At 43.9% G+C, this 20,857-nt stretch overlaps 1 protein-coding gene across 1 annotated transcript; it reads left to right on the top strand.

Annotated features, from left to right (window-relative positions):
- Positions 1-303: 303 nt before the first annotated feature.
- On the top strand, positions 304-10,166 carry GUCA1A (guanylate cyclase activator 1A). The gene is made up of 4 exons (XM_065403869.1): positions 304-501; positions 6,250-6,399; positions 7,153-7,243; positions 10,006-10,166. The coding sequence occupies exons 1-4, from the start codon at positions 304-306 to the stop codon at positions 10,164-10,166; spliced, it is 600 nt and encodes a 199-aa protein (XP_065259941.1).
- The last annotated feature ends 10,691 nt before the right edge of the window (positions 10,167-20,857 follow it).

Genomic DNA, 20,857 nt, shown 5'->3' with positions numbered 1-20,857 from the left:
TCCTTGTTTGAAGAGGGTTTTGCGAGTTTAAATTCACTTTAGGAAGTGTGAAACTCTCTCTGGAGGGGTGCCTTTTTGCAGCTCTGTGACCCATGACAGTGAACTAGAAAAATCTTGTGCTTGGGTGTTTGGGTTCTCTAATTAGTGTAACTCCTGTGACATCAACTGATTTTGAAACTTAAAGGCAAAAAGTAGAATTGAAAATAAAAAAAAAAAAGCCAACCAAACCCCCAACAACCGAGAAGGAGAAGTCTACAAAATTTCCATTGTTCCTGAAAAACGTGACCATCTCTTTGTGTGGAAATGGGGAACATGGATGGGAAATCCGTGGAAGAACTGAGTGCCACCGAGTGCCACCAATGGTACAAGAAGTTCATGACGGAGTGTCCCTCGGGTCAGCTCACCCTGCATGAGTTCAAGCAGTTTTTTGGTTTGAAAAATCTGAGTCCAGCATCAAACAAATACATTGAGCAAATGTTTGAGACATTTGACTTTAATAAGGTAAATATTACCATCTCTATTTAATATATATGTATCTGTGTGTATGTGTTTGTTTGTGTGTATGTATATATATATTTGTATTATCAGAGTACCTATGGAACCCTAGTCATATATATATATATATGACTGGGGTTCCATAGGTACTCTGATAATACAAATAAAAATAATATATAAATATGGCCTGTCTTTCCATTGCCTTACATGTTATGTAGTCCTTTACACCCATGTAAAGGGCCAAGTGGGTGTAAAACACTATCAAATCCAAATTCTCCACTCTCCAAAACCAGTTTTGGTAGCATTTTACACCTACTTTGCACTCATATTGCACAGGTCTACATGTCTGCACAATTTGCAAGATGGTGGAGAATCAAGTTCATATAAATATTTTTATGTGAAAGTATTTGACATGAATGTCCCGAATGAGTCTGTTATATGAATGCAGGTAAAAGAAAAGGGAATCTTTCCAAAACAAATATTCTGTTGTTTTTAGTTTTAAATTATTTGAGTTGTTGGTATTTCTCTTTAATACAACTTTAAAAGAATTATTTTATCTGATGGTTTCTAATCCCTGTAAAATAAACTACCTTTTAATCCCACACTGTCTAATGTCACGGCAGTAAAAAGAAATTGAGTCAAAAGTGCCACATTCATTTGACTGAGCAACAGTAAGGTCCACATCCACTCAGTATGGCATGTTCCATGGCTTAGGGCAAAGATGAAGTGTATTTATGGTTGATTTCTATGTTTATTATCGTTGGATTTGTTTTATTATATAGCTGTGTTTTTCTTGTGCTGGGCTTCTCTTTTTACAGCTTTTTAAAATGTCTAATTACTTGCTCCTGCTAAATTCGTTCATGATTGTCACAAGGTGCTGTTAAGAACAAAAGCACCAAATGACTCATTGAGGCTTCAGGTAGAGCAATTGCTACTAATGGATGCTGTGCTTTGTAGTAGGAACCAATCTTGCTCCCATTGAAATCAGTTCCTAAATGTCCACTGACTTCAAAGGGAGAAAGACCTGATCTTTAAGATTATTTTTTAACGGTGTCCTTTATGGGCCTGATCCAAAGCCCATTCAAGTCAGGCCGTATTTGGAGAACATTTGTTATTATCCAGAATCACTTCCTTGGCTGCCATATCTGCATCCCAGTGATGGCTGAAAGATCCCTCGATATGCAGGCCCTGAGTCATTACTGCATGGCCAGTGTTATGCTGACACAAGTTCATTGGCTTCAGAGGAGTTACACCCACATAATACTATGAGTAAAGCAGGAGTGAATCAGGCCCATCAACTTGTAAGGAGCTTTCAGCAGGAAAGGAAAGGAAAAGAATTGCTATCTAGGCATAACTAACTAGTCTCTGTTACACCAATATAAATCCGGAAGTGACATCAATAGAGTGATTCTGGATTTGCCTGTTTTAAAGGTGTTTACTGATGCCCATCACCACAGTATCTATTCACCTTCCATATAGAACGGATTGGCCGTGGTGGAGGCCCTGGGGGTTCTTCTCCCTTTTCAGGATAAGAAAGCTGTGCGTAAGGTAGCTTTATTTATTTAAGAGGGTTTATTTGGGTCTAATTGACTGCGTAATGGCATGGCCCTATCAATAGTTGGCTTTCTGTTTATCTATCAGACCTGAAGATGAGCTCTGTGTAAGTTCAAAAGCTTGTCTCTCTCATCAGCAGAAGTTGGTCCAATAAAAGATATTACCTCACCGACCTTGTCTGTCTCACAAACTGCCATTCATAACATCCATCACCCCTTGTCTGAGGTTTCATTTCATCCCAATAGTTTGTGTCTAAAATTCAACCCAGTGCAGAAGACGTGAGTTCTGCCCTCTGCTGAAATCCTTGACCTCGGGGTTAACTGAGATTTAAGCAACAGAGGGTCCTGTGGTACCTTTAAGACTAACAGAAGTATTGGGAGCATAAGCTTTCGTGGGTAAGAACCTCACTTCTTCAGATGCAAGATATGCATCCGAAGAAGTGGGTTGTAGCCCACGAAAGCTTATGCTCTAATAAATTTGTTAGTCTCTAAGGTGCCACAAGTACTCCTGTTCTTTTTACAGGACCCTCTGTTGCTTTTTACAGATTCAGACTAACATGGCTACCCCTCTGATACTTGAGATTTAAGTGTCACCTAAGCCTTGTGCAGGCCGTCTGGTCAGGAATGAATTTCACCCACACAGAAAGCTCTCAGTAGGTGAAATACAGGAGATTACTCTCCAGGCTGCATAGAATGGGACCCCTGCAGAGCTGTCTGTTGAAAAGTGTGTTGAACTCCAAGGTGGGAAGAAGCATCTTTGGAGCCTCCTTGCACCTTACAGGAGCATGACTGCCATTCAGTACCTGCCCACAGTCCTCTGGAGCCCTTTGACCCCGGCAGCTCCTCATGCCATTCTTCTCTGCAATATTATTTGTACCCAAACCCAAATGATCACAGCTGCTGCAAGAAACTTTGGGAATCTGGCCACATTAACAAAATGTTAAGCCCCAGTCCAGTAAAAACTTCATACCAGGTGTAGTGCTTGCTGCCATGAGCAGTCCCACTAACGAGTTATTGTCTGACTTGAGTGGGGATGATTCAGCATCGTTAGCACTAAGCCCACTAGTATGTATCTGTAAAATATCAAAGGCATTGACCTTAGGAGAATTCTGCTGCCAGTTAAATCAGTAGAAATCTATTGGCGTGAATGGAATTACTCCAGATTTACACTGGTGTAAACGAGAACAGAATTTGGCCCTTGTTTTCATATCTCTCTGCAAAGTACCTACCAAGCTGCTGGCGCAATGAAATTAAAGCTGGTGCCAGCTAAAAAAAAAGTCCTGCCCAACAGGAATGTGGTTTGTTTAGAAAAAGACAAACTGAGAATGAGACACTTGACTTCCTTTTTTCAGAGTAGCAGCCGTGTTAGTCTGTATCCGCAAAAAGAACAGGAGTATTTGTGGCACCTTAGAGACTAACAAATTTATTAGAGCATAAGCTTTCGTGGGCTACAACCCACTTCTTCGGATGCATATAGAGTGAAACATATATTGAGGAGATATATATACACACACATACAGAGAGCATGAACAGGTGGGAGTTGTCTTACCAACTCTGAGAGGCCAATTAAGTAAGAGAAAAAAAACTTTTGAAGTGATAATCAAGATGGCTCAGTACAGACATTCAGTAGCACTCATGGTTTTGAAACAACCCCCCAGTCCCTGCTAAATTAAAAATTAAGGCCAAAATTTGCGCACCCAAAAAAAGGCTCGATTTAGGATCTTTATTCCCATTGAGAATCAATGTGATTTAGGTTCTTAAATTGCTTAAAGGACTTGAAAATATTACCAAAAGTCAGTATGCCAGTATTTACATTGGTGTTCTAAGGGATCTCATGTCTGAATGTACACCTGACTAATGAATCAATGCACAGGAAATCCAGGGTGGTAATTGGCTCAGCAGCTATTTATACCTAATCTGATTTTTGTGACTGTGGAATAAAGCAGATGATCTGTTCTTTAACTGGGCCCCTCAAGCAGTGGGCTGATTCCATGACAGTACATGGCCCATACTTCCCGAGGAATTACCATCGCTTTGTACAATGTGCCATTTTTCACTTGAAATATGTTTGGGAGTATGCATTGCAGAAATTTAAGAAGTTGTGAATGTCAGAGATCAATACCTAGAGCCAGGGCGGTGACTAGCAAGCTCCCTCCTGCATAACACTGCGGCAAATACACCTCAGTCCTACCTGTAACTTCCCCTGAATTAAGCCTCTCCAGCTGAATGCACCCAACTGTAGCGTGTGGGGCAAATGTAACTAAGCAGAAAAATGAGGCTAAAACCCCTTTTCCGTTGTGGCCTGACCAAGTGTGAACCCAGGTTTCCAGAGGGAAAAGATTACAGTGCAAGACCCCATTCTACATGCTTTTTGTGAATTCTCTTCTCCCCTTGATATCTGCATGCAAATCCCATTAGCAGTGAAAAGAATTACATATGCACATGGATGGGATGACGTTGGGTAACCCATCAGATTTCATCTGGATAAGCCTGTTCCTCTTTGCTTCCTGAGATATAATTGTATTGCATAAAGAGATTCCCATAGCACAGAATAGCTCTCTAGGTTTAATTAACCTCTAAGCCCAGCAGATACTCTGAGATCTTGTTGATTATTAACTCATTGTGCATCTGCAAATTTTAAAATTACCACTCTGGGGATTGGAGGTGTTTGGGGCAACTAAAACTAACTGCTGCTTGCATTCAAAATGCACTGGAGAGAGGGCGAAAGCCTTCGTCTCTGCTAGTTTCACATAGAGCAGTTGAACTCTAGGTCCTTATGTCTCTTTGGTTTGCATATTTATTCAAATTTGGAAAATGCAGCAGGACACAGAAAACCTTATCTGGAGCAGATGCAATTCACCCCTGTGCAGGGGGACAGGCACAAGGCATATGCACCAATTAAGCCTGCGAAATAGGTCTTTGAGTGGAACTTAAGTGTTACATAAGAACAGCCGTACTGGGTCAGACCAAGGTCCATCTAGCCCAGTATCCTGTCTACCGACAGTGGCCAATGCCAGGTCCATCTAGCCCAGTATCCTGTCTACCGACAGTGGCCAATGCCAGGTGCCCCAGAGGGAGTGAACCTACCAGGTAATGATCAAGTGATCTCTCTCCTGCCATCCATCTCCACCCTCTGACAAACAAACAGAGTCTAGGGACTCTGTGTTGCTGATTCCCTGTGGTGGCCCTGGCACGGGGGTGAATGTCCCCCAGAGAGCCCTTGTTTTGCTGAAATGCAGAGGAAATCTTTGAAGTAAGGAATGGAGAGCTCATGCTGCCTGACTTTTTTTTTTAAACCCCTCCCAAATTAGGGCTTCTCTATCAAAAATAGTACCCTGCACTTTTGAGGTTCAGGTTCCATTTGCTCCAGCAAAACTTGAGTTTGGCTTTTGTTTTGTTGTGTCTCCCTGGGTACCAGGCAAGAATGAATTACCAGCATGACTCTTGATTGTTTGAACAGCCTGGGCTTCCATTTGCAATAGTTAAAAATACATGAACTTAATTAAAGTTGAAAAATAAATGTTTAAATTAAGGAAAGAAATGTTTTCCCAAACGACACACAACTGGGTTTCCCAATTCCCATCACTGCTATTGGAGAGACATCACTACAGTTTGTTGTATAATAATATTTATTAGTAGTATTTATTAATAAAGTAATAATTCATCTGAACGTATTTAGGTTTTTTTCACCAAATGATTTGGTTAAATGGGAAGGATCGTCTAATGGTTACGATCTTCTTCTCAGCCCTTAGAGACCTGAGTTCAATTCTCTGCGCCACCCCAGACTTGAGTAAGTCATTAGTCTGTCAGTGCTCAGTTCCCCATCTGTAGAATGGGGATAATCGCACCACCAGACCTCACAGAGGGGTTATGAGGATAAATATATGAAAGATCGTGAGGTGCTCAGATAGTACGGTGATGGGGGCCAGATAAGTACCAGCAATTTCAAAGTGCTTTTACACTTATTGGACCAGATCCTCAGTAGGTATAAATTAGCATCATTTATTGACTTCACAGGAACTACAGCCAATTTACACCAGTTTAGGATCTGGCCCAGTAGTTAGCGAAAGGTAAGTAATATTATCCCAGTTTTATTACAGAAATGCAGTCAGCTGTTCCAAAAGATACCAGCCAGAACCTTTAAAGCCAACTATCTGACTCATGCTCACCTCTGATGTAGCCCTGTTCTTGTGCTTTTTAGGATGGCTACATTGATTTTATGGAATACGTGGCAGCTCTGAGCCTGGTCTTGAAAGGAAAAGTGGAACAGAAGCTGAGATGGTATTTCAAGCTCTATGATGTGGATGGGAATGGCTGCATCGACAGAGGAGAATTATTGAATATCATCAAGGTGAGCTATTGCTGCTCTGCCTCTCTTTTCTTCAGCCAGTAACTGTGTTGCCATAGCACCTTGGATATCAGCCGCTAGACAAATGTACAGAGAGAGAACGGCCACAAGAACGCATTCCCAAAGGAAGAACATTCCAAGCCAGAGAGATAATTGTGCTCAGTCAACTGGCAAATTTGCAAGCATTGGACAAATCTTTAGTCCACTCACAATACTGGGCTGAAGGACCTCCAGGCTCAGTTAGGCGCAAATTGGGAATTACAGCAGTGGCTGGTGCCAAGCCTGGTGTGGGCATGCATTGTGCCAGTTGCTCTCCCCCACTGCTGTGCTGATGGACTGGAATTCCCTTGCAGTCCACGTCCTCAACCCTCGGCCTCCACACATCTCCCAGTTCTCACCTGCAGCACTCCCTTCTGCTCCAGTCTGGGCTGTTTAAATACATCCATTTAAGACTAGGTTGAGACTAGCACTTTAATTGAACCTAAGGATTTGAATCAAGATTTCCAGAGGTCAAAGGTTTATGAATTATCCCAATGTGCCGCCGTAACTACTTAAGCTTTTAATGCATTTAATGTATTTTAAATTGTTTTGAATCTTTTTTTTTTTTAAATGTACTTGTTATCCCTTTGAGAACCCAACCCATTGCATGAAAATTTGGTAATTTATGCTACACCCTTTTGCTACTCACTGCCCACAGATTCATAAATCTACACAACATGCTCATTAAATGTTCTCTGTGTCCTTCTTTGCCTCCAGGCTATTCGAGCCATTAACCGATGTAACGAAAAAATGACTGCTGAGGAATTCACAGACATGGTGTTTGATAAAATCGATATCAACGGAGATGGTAAGGAACTTTATATGCCTGAGAGAGCACTGCTCTAACTTGAACCCGCTAACCCTACTTCTTCCTGGCAAGTTACTGCAAACTCCTGGAGTGCCCAGAAACAGAGCTGTCAAAAATGGATCTGAAAGCATATGAAAGGCCAGATCTTCAGCTGGTGTATATGACTGTTGCTCCATTGACATCAGTAAAGCTATGGCCATTTACATCAGCTGAGGATCTGAAGATCTGGCCAAAAAGCTTTAGGGTGCAAGGGGAAATCTAGCCCCCAATCCTTTTAAATTTTGTTCAAGGTCTCAGCAAACTAAGAAGAAACAGGTACCGTCTAACCTGTCCATTTCGTCCTCTCCTGTTCACTCCTTGGCTGAACTCTAAGTGCTTACACATTTCCCACTCTTAATCATAGAATCATAAGGTTAGAAGGGACTGCAAGGGTCATCTAGTCTAACCCCCTCCCAAGACGCAGGATTTGTTGTGTCTAAACCATCTAAGACAGATGGCTCCAGCCTCCTTTTGGAAACTTTCAGTGAAGGAGCTTCCATGACCTCCCTAGGCATCTGTTCTATTGTCCTACTGTTCTTACAGTTAGGAAGTTTTCCCTGAGATTTAATCTAAATCTGCTCTGCTGTAGCTTGAACCCATTGTCTCTTGTCCTGCCCTCTGTGGCAAGAGAGAACAACTTTTCGTCATCTTTTTTATGACAGCCTTTCAAGTATTTGAAGACTGCTATCATGTCCCCCCCCCTTAATCTCCTCTTTTCCAAACTAAACATATACCATTTCCTTCCGCCTTTGCTCATATGGCTTGTATTCCATCCCTTTGATCATCTTTGTCACTCACCTCTGGTTCCTTTCCAGTTTCTCTACATCCGTTCTATACATTGGTGACCAAAACTGGACACAATACTCCACATGAGGTCTAACCATCAGCTAATAGAGCAGTGTTATCATCTCTTGTGACTTGCATGCTAGGCCTCTGTTAATGCAACCTAAAATTGAATTTTCTTATTTTGCAACAACATTGCACTGTTGACTCATGTTGAGGTTGTGATCCACCACAGCTCCCAGATCCTTCTCAGCTGTGCTGGTGCCAATCCAGTTATCCCCCATTCTGTATTTGTGCATTTGGTTTTTTGCCCCTAAGTGTAGCACCTTACATTTGTCTTTGCTGAATTTCATTTTGTTGTCTATAGTCCAGTTCTCCAATTTATTAAGATCCCTTTGAATTTTAGCTCTATCCTCCAAAGTGTTTGCAGCTCCCCCCCAGCTTTGTGTCATCTGCAGATTTGAGCAGGATGCTCTCCATTCCTACATCCAGGTCATTAATAAAGATGTTAAACAACATCAGCCCCAGAACAGATCCCCGTGGAACCCGCCTTGAGATCTCCTTCCAATCTAACATCATTCCATTAATAGTTACTCGTTGTTTGCGGTTGTTTAACCAATTTCATATCCACTTAATGGTAGTTCCACCAACCTCCCATTTCCCCAGCTGACTTATCAGAATGTCATGTGGGACTGTGTCAAAATGTTCTCCGCTTCTACCAATCCCTAGAGCTTAAACAGACCCCAAATTCTGCCTCATGAATCTGGCTTTATGTACAGGGCTTCTGTTTTGTGGGGGTTATTAATTTTATTGTTCAGGGTTTACTGTTAGCAATTTTTGAGTTCTGTGTAGATGTCCAAAAATCGGGGGGGGGGGGGTTCAGGGCTCTGAGAAGATTTTTTCAGGTACTTCCCAAATTTCTTGTCTAAACACGATCTACTTAATTTTTTATAATATGTATAAAAATGACTTACATGTTATTTTAAGATTTGTATCCTTGTTATAGAACCCCCTGGTTTAGTGTTTAGTGTGTTTGTTCCTCTGTGCGCTTTAATGTAGCACTGTTTCAAACAACAGTAAAACCTAAAATTCAAAACCTAAAATCAGAAGCCCTATTTAAACAGTTCCAAAATAAGCATGGGGGTGTAACATCAACATTTCAAGCTCTTGTCTTAGTGTTTGAATTTAGATGTCCATATTCCCAAGGGCCCAGAATCCACTAGGGGGATTAAGCAGAGGATGAGATTAAGAAAGAGGAAAATTTAGCTGAAATGTCAAGATAAACTTCTGGAGTGTGTTATGCACTCCGCTGGGGAAGAGTCTCCTAACAGGACTGGTAGAAACCCTTTGACTGGGGAGATTTAAAATGATACTGGAAACTTTTAGAGAACGGTCCGGGCAGGGAGATAGGCTCCTTTTTTTTCTCTCTCTCCTTCAGTAAATAAATCCAGTTGGTTCCAGATTGTATTTCAAATGCTAGTTTTGATCGATAAGGCCTTAATGGTGTAGGACTTTGCCCCTCTCCTCATGACATACTGATACAGGTGCGATCAGAGGAACTCAAGCTGGACACCCCTCTTTCTAAAGGAGAGGGGGCTGGCCGTTGATCTGTGAGAGGCCTGCAGCTCTCAGACAGGCTTCCCCACTGCTGATCAGAAATGGCCCTGTGGTCTACTGTCCTTTAGGGAAGACTGCAAGCTGCTTCTGTTGGCAGGGGCTGGGGAGGAGGTGGGTTTTGAGAGCGATTGGAGCTGTGGAGAGGCGTTTGAGGTTGTGGAAGTAGTTTAATTTTATTTGGCAGGGGACCGAGAGCCTTGGTTAGGCCGTTTCTTATGTTGTAGCTACATAATTCCTCTGGGCCTGATTCAAGGCCCATTGAAGTCAGCGTAGATGAGGGCAGGATTTAACAGAACCCTCTTTGCATGTGTTCCTGCAAACAGGCGAGCTCTCCTTGGAGGAGTTCATGGAGGGAGTACAGAAGGACGAGATGCTCCTTGAAATCCTCACCCGGAGCTTGGACCTGACGCACATTGTCCGGATGATCCAGAATGATGGGAAGGACCCGCAGGGCTCGGAGCAGACGGAAGGGGCGGCTGAATAGAAAATTTTCAAAACTCTTTTATTTTATTGTCTAACATTATTAAAAAATTGGGATGGGGGTGGGGAAATTGGCGAGCTGTGCTACTGCCACTGTGATAAGAGCATCCTATGTTAGAATATCACCCTAGCAGGGGAATCAGGAACTCCTCTAAACATGTCAAACCAATTGTGTACGCAGTGAATTGTGAGGCCAACACAGACCAGCAGTGACAAGAGCGCTGGGCGTTGGGAGAGCGCTGCCTAGGGAGCAGATGCAACCACTGCTGCCTCTGTAAAAGGGAGGGATCAGACTTTAAAGAGAGCGAGCTGCCGAGCTGACTCATTGCTCTAGACTCAAATGATGCCAGGGACTTCCCGAATGGTGCCACCTGGGCTATTGCCAGCTGGGTGCCTCTGAATATTGCTGCTCCTATGTAGGGAGAGAAGTGAAGAATGTGTTCCAGGAAGGCGAGAGCAGGATCACATAATACTTTCAGAAGGCGCATTGCTGAGTGACCACTGTGGAAATTCATCTCCGTGCAAGGGGCCCCACAAGGTCATCACGCCACTTAAGTCTTAGGGTCAAAACCTGACTCCATTAAAGCCAAGTACAAAACCCTCTGATTTCAAAAGGAGCAGCACCTGGCTCTTAATGGGAGCTTAAACCCTGGGGGAAGCCTGATGTAAACACTGGGGAGGTGAAGTAGGAGTGCACAGGCACTCTGCCCGGGGTGAATTTCCCGCTCTGAGAGCAGAATGGTAACCACAGCTATGTGACCTATATGGAAATCGGTATGTGAAAAACACAGGTGATCTTCCAAGGACTTTGCAGAGTCCAGTTCATAATGAACAGCTTTTCTGTCAGTCAAATCAGCACAGACTCCAGGGTTACTGCGGGAGTTCAAAGCAAATAGGCAATAAGGGTGCAATTTGGACCTGCACAGGAGCCTACAAAAAGAGGCTCCAGGCACCCCTTAAATCCTTAACACGTGTAAATGGCAACGTGGGCATCTGTGGACCCCCTGCGCTGTGGTCAGTTGCACCCTAGCTGAACAGAACACTTCAATTGCAAACCCCTCTCTGGTTAGGCACGTGTATGTGTGTGTATAGGGGGAAAGGGAACTAGGTCATACTTAGAGGCATTTTAAAATATAGTAGTGATGATTTTTCTCTCTGAGCAGAAAAATCAAACACACACACATGCTCGCAGAGAAGTCTCCCAAGTAAAATACACGACAGGAAAAATAAATCAGATATTTTTGATAGAATCATTTTTCTCCTTATTATGTCTTTGAAAGGAATGAAAGGGAGCTTGTGGTAAACCGGAGGGTAAACAAATTGTATGGAGTGAAATGGGATCAACGAATCACTTCACAACTCAAATTATAGGGTGAAATTCAGGGCACTTGGGCGCAGCTCGAATCCATCGGGAGCCCACAGAATAGACTGTAAGTGGTGCATGGGCCTTGTGCTCACTTTTCAACCATAGTGAAATCTGCCCAGCGTGACAATGTTCTGTGGAGGAAGAATTGACTCTAAGGCCAGGTCTACACTACCGCGGTAGTTCGACAGCTGGCAATCGAACTTCCAGGTTCGATTTATCGCGTCTGGTCTGGACGCGATAAATCGATCCCGGAAGCGCTCGCCATCGACTGCGGTACTCCAGCTCGGCGAGAGGAGTACCGCGGAGTCGACGGGGAGCCTGCCTGCCGCGTGTGGACCGCGTCTGAACCGCGGTAAGTTCGAACTAAGGTATGTCGACTTCAGCTACGTTATTCACGTAGCTGAAGTTGCGTACCTTAGTTCGAATTTGGGGGTTAGTGTAGACCAGGCCTAAGAGTGTCCAGTCTAATCTCTTTTCTTTGACCCACTATAACTTCCTGAAAGCGGGAATTCCAGAACAGCTGGAGAAATGATCTGGATCTTTTCCTTCCATATATATTTTGAGACAGCTGCCCTTTGGTAGCAGCTCTGGTGCTTGCAAGTAAGCAGAAGAAGTCAATGGTTATGTCACTCATCCTTTGGTTTGAGGCTATCTTTAAACTAAAGGCAATGGAAGGTTAAAAAAACCAACATGAGCTAGAAAAAAAAAGAGTGTTGACTTTTTTTCTTTCCTTTAAAATGTTAAAAACATAAATGTGCCTTTTTACTCATGTCTGAACTATTCAAACACACATCTGCATGGCCCTGTTTCTCCATGAAGGAATTTGAAAGGGCAGCAATGGCAGTGACTTGAAAGGTAATGTCTTGTCATGTGTCTGCAGAAATATTCTTGCATGTCTCATCTGTACAGAAAGAACAATGTAGAGTGTCCACTCTTTGGTCTTTGGAATACTTTTCTAGTTAGCTATTGATCCCAATGAGCCAAATTTTTGGTTTCAGTTATTCTGGATTTACAGTACTAATTGGTCCAGCTAATGTAGGATTTGGATAGCTGTCAGAATCACTTTTATAGGCAGGGGAAAGAGTTTTCATACATTTTGACCTCATTAATGCTTCTTATAACAAGTTTGGAGGGGGGAAAATCCAGAGGAATATAACATCTCTAGAGAATATGCAGCTAAGCCCCAACAAGGGTATAGCATAATGTTTGGCAAATACACACCTGTAGAAAAGGGGAAAAAAACATTGTTGGCACAAAAAGAAAATGATTTGTGAAGACTGAAAATCTGTCCTCTAGTCTCCAGATGCTGTGTGGATCTTTGCACACGTGGCCTGGCCAAGCCTTTTTTCTCATTACTGCTTCTTGTGGCAAGGCTGAATATAGAAATTTGTGAGTGAGGTGAGACCCATTGGTGTGCCTCTTTGCACACCAGTAGCCAGAAGACCCTTCCACTTCACAGTGCAGGTGCCTGAGCTCTGGGAATAAGCAAACAGGGGTTAGAGTGCTTTGAAATCAGTGGGAGCTGCGGGTGTTCAACACCTCTGAAAACCAGACCACACCAGTTCTGTCTCTTTGCAAGCTACAACTGTGGAAGGCTTGGTAGTGGGGCTGGGTTAAAACTTTATTTCAAGGCTTCTTCTTGCCTTCCTGCTTCTTTATAGCACAGGCATGTTTACTCTTGCTACTGTCAAACTGCCGTGACTTGTTTGTTGGGGAATCAGAATGGAACTGTCGGAGAATAACAGAGTTCTGTTATTCTTCGACAGAACAAATCATCTCACTTTTATATGGAGCCCAGTCTACTAGTTACCCACACAGGTTCAGGTACCAAACGAAAGGTCCAATGGGAAATGGAAAGTGACCTAGTTTAACACTTTAAGTAGGATTTGCTTTTATAATTTCCTTTTCCAACCCAGAGATTAGCCACCTCCATGGATAAATTCGTGCTGGAGGAATGTTGGTCACTAATCTGTGGGCTGGTGGGTACACTATTTCATTTTCCATTATACCTTTTAGCAATAGCACATTTTTCATACAATGGGCCTATTGGGTTCTGGGGAGGTGGGCAGGTGCAAGTTAAGGACCCTCCCCTAGCCTGTGGGGAGGATGCACTGAGCCCGGGAACTCAAATAATTACAGTGGGCATCAGAAAATATAACAAAGACAGGTATGAAGGTCAAAGGGTCAAAACAAGGGAACCTACAATGGTAGTGGAATGTCTAGGTCCAGTTCAAAGGAATCCATGGCTAGAGATGGGCCAAATACAATGTTCAAACTGCGAGCTCCTTCCAAACACTAGGGCATTCAGGCAATGAGTAGAACCAAACATCTTTCCCTGTAAGGTTGAGTCCCTGCCCTTCTTAGAAACCATTTCCCACTTTTTCAGAAAGAGACCTGGGGAGCGCAATGGTGTGCTAATTACCTAATGCAATGACCTCTCTCTGCCTCTATTGCCAGGACAGATGTAACATCTTGGCTGCCCCCAGTATCCACCATACACATAGGAAAAGTTGGTAATTAATGGTTAACCAGACCCTCCTCCGCAGCAGCTGAGTAGGGCTGGCCATTCATCATCTGCTCATCTCTCTGTTATGTGCTCACGGGGCCGAGAGTTTCTTCATCCCACAGCAGCAACTAACGCACAAGTGACTAGGCAGCACTGCACACTGGAAGCAATTATTTCCCCCCACATTCAATGTCTTGTTATTTAGCACTGGCTGTTTCTGAGGTATAAGCAGTTTTCTGGTTTTTGTGTGCATTTGGCTGCATTTTACCTGTTAAGTTTTATACTTCTGATTCTATAGTGTAATTAAAGAACAAAGTAAAGATGGTATTTTATAAAATTATTTCACTTGTGGATTTTTATTTTATTTTTTAATGTTTCTATTCCTAGCAGGATATATTAATTCCCTGGTACACATCAAAAGCAATTCCATTCAGGGAATGAGAGCTACACTACAGCTTAAAATGGTACCCGAGAAGAGAGGCCTGGGGTTTTCAGACTCAAGATGGGCCAGATTCTGCTCCTACATTCACTGACTCCCATGTAACTTCAGGGCTAGCTGACTGTACTGATGTTGTTCTGGCTTCAGAAGGGCTCACCCAGTCTGGCTTCAGGTGCTCCTATTCCTCAGTTTCCCTTCCGCTACAGTTAATAAACTTTCACCCTGCAGGCATTTTCCTAGTAACCCTCTGTTTCTGGAGTCCGACTTATACAAAGCTCAAGACAGCTCAAGTTTTCCACCCACTCTCCTACTGGCTAGCAGCCTTTGGTACAGGATTCCTAGCCCTGTCTCTGCTGAGGCTTCCTAGCTGGCTGCTGCTCTTTGCAAGCCTTCTGCCTGGGAACTAAAGAGCATCTCCCACCTGTTTTCTCTGCATGAAACAGTTCACACAACCTTACTACTCCTTTACATCTTTCCTCTGACTAGTCTTAGGTTGCATTTATATGCTCCAGCAGGCCTGGTTCCTAATCACATGCGCCCATCACATGGTCATTGGACTGAGGTGAAGTAGTCACAGGTGAGGCTGAACTCAGAACTCTGGTAAAAAGACAGTTCACCCAGTGACACAGCCTTTATACAGGCGTAATTGAGAGCAGAATTTTGCTTTATTGTAAGATGCTGGATGATCTATTTCTTTAGCATATACATTCCCATATGAGCTCTGCGGGTGAAATTTGCTGTGGGGCAGGGGACCCGTAAAAGATTTATGGATCACTTAAACCCTCAAAATAGAATTTATGCTGGACTTAAGTGCTGCATGGACCTTGTGCCGGGCCTCCACCCAAGGATGAAATTCACCCCCATATGCATTTGAAAATTGACCTTTATTTCCTCCATACTCTCAATTGTGAAGGAAGCTGCAGTGTTTCCTATAAAAACCTTGACAGGCCCAAGTTCTGTTTAATCAGAAACTTCTAAAGGCTAAGCTGTCCTAAAGGCTAATGCAAAAAAACTGGCTGGGTGAACCTGAGAGTAGATGTGTTTTCTATCAAACCCTCCCCTCCTTGCCGCAGATGCTGCTTTCCAAAGTCTCTGACAGCAAATTAAAAAGAAAGAAAAACAACCCTGAGAATCTCTTTGCCCCAGCTCATGAATAATTTAATAAACAGCAAAATGGCAGCAACCACCTCAGGATTGTTCAGGTGCCAGCTGTCTTTGTTTACTTACTATTAATTTATGTTTTATTAGCATTTCTGGTAGACCAGCTGATGCTGTAACCCCAGTCGCTTATGAGCACTAGAGAAGCTTCCTTCCAACAATTAGCTTAATAAGAACAAATTAATAAAATACAAACTGGTCAGAGTGGTGGGCAAAACATATGAGCCAGTGGACTGGGGCTTACTGGATCTCAGTTCAATTCTCTACCTGTTCACTATGACCCAGGGCAAGTTCCGTAGGGCTAGATTTTAAAGGTATTTAGGCACCTAAAGATGCAGATACGTGCCTAGTGGGCTTTTCAAATGTGCCTAGGTGCTTATTTCAATGGGAGTTAGGGGCCTCAGTTCCCCATCTATAAATTGGGGATAATATCCCCTTTTTCCCACCCTTTGTCTGTCCTCACTATTTCAATTATAAAGCTCTTCACAGCAATGGCTGTCTCTTACAATGTGTTTGAACATTCTGGGCATAGATCTCAGCTAGGACCCCTATATGCTACCGTATTTCAAATAATAATGTGTTTCCCGCAGTAGTGGATTCCTACAGTAGAGCAATCATGCCACCATCTGACGGCTGTCAGGATCACTTGAATTGCCTGCTGCTGAAACCTTTCCAAAGCTACCCCCCACACATGCTGTGAGGTCATATGGATTATGTATCACCACTTGAGCTATCTAGGCGATAGAACCACATTGCAAAAGTGTGCTGATTGCAAACAAAGCAACTTTTAATCCTTAAAGTAATAATGTTATTTTACATTTATGGAGCACATCTGTCATATAGGAATAGATTCATTAGTTGTTTTGGCTCTTCATACAGGAAACTGGGAATAACTCTTTCTTGGCTGAATCCTCACCGCCTTCTCCCATTTTCTCTCAGCCTTTTAAAAAATGATAACAAATACATTTTGCATCCTTTGAAATCAAGAAAGTAATCTCTCTCTCATTGAATGTGAATCTGGGTAACACTGGAGATCAGAATCTGTTTCCTTCCACCTCCCCCCTGTCTAATTTACATCACTTTCATAATTCTGGCAAGGGGACTTGAGTCAATTATAGCCACACTGAAAGTACTGAGAGACCCCACCCAGGAGAGCAGGAAGGAGATTAAGCAAGGAGTCCTTGCTTCATTTGTACCGCTGCTTCCATTGTTTAGTGCTGCAGAAGAGTGAAGAACAATTGCAAAAGGAATCCAGAATAAATAAATAAAGGTTCAATGCACTCAAGCTGCAAACATGCCTCCTTTTACACCCGGTTACTTTATGGTGATACAGAAGACAGAAACTGACATAAAACAGATTGAATAGTTTCTCTTTCTATTACCACTTCGCTATGTGTAGGCGCTTGATTACAGTATTGCCAACCCCACACGTTCCAACATCATGAGTCAGGGCCTAAAATGTCATGAAATTGGCTTAAATATTATTAATTTAAAAATATATATATATATATATTTTGAGGGCTTTTTATTTCCCTGCTGGATTCTGAGCCTTTCAGGTGAACCTGCTTCATATTTTCCAGATTTTCTCCACAGTTATGAGGGCTAGAAACTTACATTTTTTAAAAATGAAAGCTGAGGTTCTCACATTATTACAGGGTTTTAAGAAAAAGATCAAATATCCTGAGACTTACAAAAAAAAATTACAGAGCTGGAAGCACAGGGATTTTCCATGGTGCACAGCAGGCTACCCACCAGTGTTGCAACAGGATATTTGTGAGTGGAGGATACATGTGGGTGTAAGTGAGGTTAAGACCTTGACATAGTCCTCCCCTCAGAGCAGGGCCGGCTCTAGGTTTTTTGCTGCCCCAAGCAAAAAAAATTTTGGCTGCCCCCCTTCCCAGCCCTGGGCTCCTCGCCGCACCCCCCTGCCGCCCCAACCCTGGGCTCTCCCCCACCACCCGCACCCCCTGCCCTGGGCTCTCCCCCCCCGACCCGCACCCCTCTGCCGCCCCAGCCCTGGGCTCCCCCCTACTCCCCCACCATTGCCCCCCACACACACCTCCTGCCGCCCCAGCCCTGGGCTCTCCCCCCCCACCCTGCACCCTCCTTCCGCCGCAGCCCTGGGTCACTGGTAACTCGCTCCCATGGCGGGTCATTCAGCAGGAATTTTGGATGTGCACAGAACACAGACAGGATTGGTTCCCATATGGTTACAGAACTGCAGTAAAGTGGAACAATTTTCAGCTTGTGTGATTGGAGGATATCTGGATGCATATTATAAGACTGTCCTACATAAATGAAGAAAAGTTGAGGTGCCTTTATTATTCTTTTGTTCCACTCTTTCTTTCTATGGGGAATTTGCCAATGCAATATCACTGTCTTCCTTTTAAACAAACAAAAAAACAAAAGGCAATGGCTGTTGAAAATAGCAATTCCAGTCCTAATAACCACTGGGAAGCATTTCTTGCTCAATTTTATCCTACTTTTTCTACAGCAAGTTACAGTGGATCAGTATATTTGATTTGGGAGAAATGAAGTGACAGCTGCCCAAACTGAGCTTGAGCACTCCTGAATTTTGAGGTGTTCAAATCTGGAAGGCAGGTACTGGGGGGGCTGTGGCTCCACAGGGGAGCACGGCAGCATGTATGCAGCAGCGTGTCTGGCGCTGCGCGAAGCCAGACACGCTGGTCTGAGTGGCACGGTAAGGGGGCTGGGGGGTTGGAGAAGGGGTAGGGGGTTCCGGGGGGGCAGTCAAGGGACAGAGAGAAGGGGGGGTTAGATGGGTCAGGGGTTCGGGGGGCACTCAGGAGACAGGCAGCAGTTGGATAGGCATGGGAGTCCCAGGGGTTTGTCAGGGGACAGGTAGGGGGTGAGGTCCTAGGGGGGAAGTTGTTGGGGACAAGGAGAAGGGAGGCTTAGATAGGGGGTGGGGTCCTGGGAGGGGGCAATCAGGGGACAAGGACCAGTGGGGCTTAGATAGGGGGTGGGTCCTGTTGGGGCAGGGGTCCCAGGAGGGGATGATCAGGGGACAGGGGGGTTGGATGGGTTGGGGTTTCTGTGGGGGGCAGTCGGAGGGAGTGGATGGTGGCAGGGTGGGGCCACCCTCCCTCCCCGTGGAGTGTCCTATTTTTTTAATGTTAAAATATGGTATCCCTGCCCTTCAGAGTGCAGCTCTCCATTCATAGCAGGCTGCAGCATGAGGTCTCAGCTTCCTCACTCCCTCCCCCTCTTTCCTGTTGGTAGTGGCCAAGGGAATGCTGGGAAAATGTAGTTCTTTCCCTGCTCCAGGGCTGGCTCTATAGGCAGGGAGCTAACTACAGCTCCCAGGGCCCCCTGTTGGTTCTCAGCTCCCATGCTGGATCCCTGGCGCCCCTGCAAATGGGCTGCCCCAAGCACGTGCTTGCTTTGCTGGTGCCTAGAGTTGTCCCTGCCTCAGAGCAGGACTGAATCTCTGGCCCCTACTGTGCTCACTTCTTACCTCTCAAGACTGTGGGCCTGTGGACAGAGAATGGGCGAGTCAGAATAGACATGGACTTACATGCAGTCCTAGCCCTAGTAACAGTTTGCTTTCTGCTCAAGTCTCATGCTTGCTTCCAGGCAGGGATCATATTGTGCCCATCCGGCAGTGCATTCATTAATGCAGAACTGGGTTCCCTCATCTTGCTAATACGCACAGCAATCTGCAACTGGAGGCAAATCCTCAGTGTGGGGTAAACTGTCATAGCTTCATTGATTTTCATTGACAGTTTACACTAGTTGAGGACCTGAACCTCTGCACTGTGCAGAACCAAGCCCTCTAAAGATCTGGATCTGATCCTGAATCAGGGGTTGTGTTGGGGCCCATCTCTCTTTCAAAGCAGAGACAATTCCTGAACAATGCTCAGTAATGTTCCTGGAAAATCTATCTATGCAGAGTACGTCAGAGCAAGGTAACTCTTCCCGGCTACTGTTCTCTGTCGCATCTCCCACACAGCCTATCTCTGCAGCAGCAAAAACTTCAGCTTTCTAACCTCATTATTCCACCTTCAGGTCTGACTAACTTTGGTGAACATCAAGAATGGGAGCAAACGCTGATCAGCTCAGAGAATCAGATGGTATTTGTCTTTAGCAAGCCTCAATACCCATCCTCCAATTTCCCAATTTAGGCCAATGAGAAATCGGATCAGGCAAATCCAATTTCAGCTAGGCAGTAAGTCTGGAAAATGGATTAATACAGTAGCTGACAGCAAGAGCCAACACAGAGGTCAAATTGAGTTTGAGAGGAGATCAAAGCATTTAGTGCTTATAGACTTAGCAGGGGGACTACAGTTCCAGTATAATATTTTTGACAGAAAATGACAATGCCATTGATGACACAGAGAGAGAGGGAGAGAGAGATTGGGGCTGATTTCTCACTACATTATGCCAGATTTATACCAGTGGAAAATTGGCTCCATTATTTCTTTTTTTTTTTTTATCCAGAATTTACATTTAGGGACTTTTTAAAAGTCTAACCAGCACTTCTTCCCCTTGTCCTCAGCTGCCATTCTTAGCAAAGGCCTCGCACCAGAAGTTACCGAAGGAATAATACACAGCACTCCGTGTTTTGTAATTTGATAAGAGGAGCCATCTAATTAAAATAGCCCACCTACCAACCCACTGGCTGTAAATTGCAGAAACCAACATTTGGTCACACATGCAACAGTGCCTGCCACACAGCTGTTTCCATCACCCCATTAAAAATCATTTCACTATTGTGGTAGCAAAGTTAGTTTAAAGGACATTAATTTAAAAAAAAAAAAAACACCAGTAAGATTTGTAAACACTAGTGGCCAAATACAACCCTAGAATGAATCAGTGTAATTCCACTGAGCTCAGTGGAGTGGCACCTGCTTCCTTGAGAGTGATAGGGGGAGGGATAGCTCAGTGGTTTGAGCATTAGCCTACTAAACCTAGGGTTGTGAGCTCAATCCTTGAGGGGGCCATTTAGGGACCTGGGGTGAAAATCTGTCTGGGGATTAGTCCTGCTTTGAGCAGAGGGTTGGACTAGGTGACCTCCTGAGGTCCCTTCCAACCCTGATATTCTATATTTGACCTTGATTTTGGATCTGCTACCTTGTGCCTTCATTTGAGTGGGATCCTACTGTTCCTAGTGAATGCACATGCTCCACTTATTCAGTCAGTAAAATATACTTACTTGAATCTGACTGTGGTGTATACCTTCATAACTAATACAGCCACAATCCT

The sequence above is a fragment of the Emys orbicularis genome, chromosome 4 (genome assembly GCF_028017835.1).
Source record: "Emys orbicularis isolate rEmyOrb1 chromosome 4, rEmyOrb1.hap1, whole genome shotgun sequence".
NCBI classification, from domain to species: domain Eukaryota; kingdom Metazoa; phylum Chordata; order Testudines; family Emydidae; genus Emys; species Emys orbicularis.
This window is presented reverse-complemented; position numbering and strand designations above follow the sequence as displayed.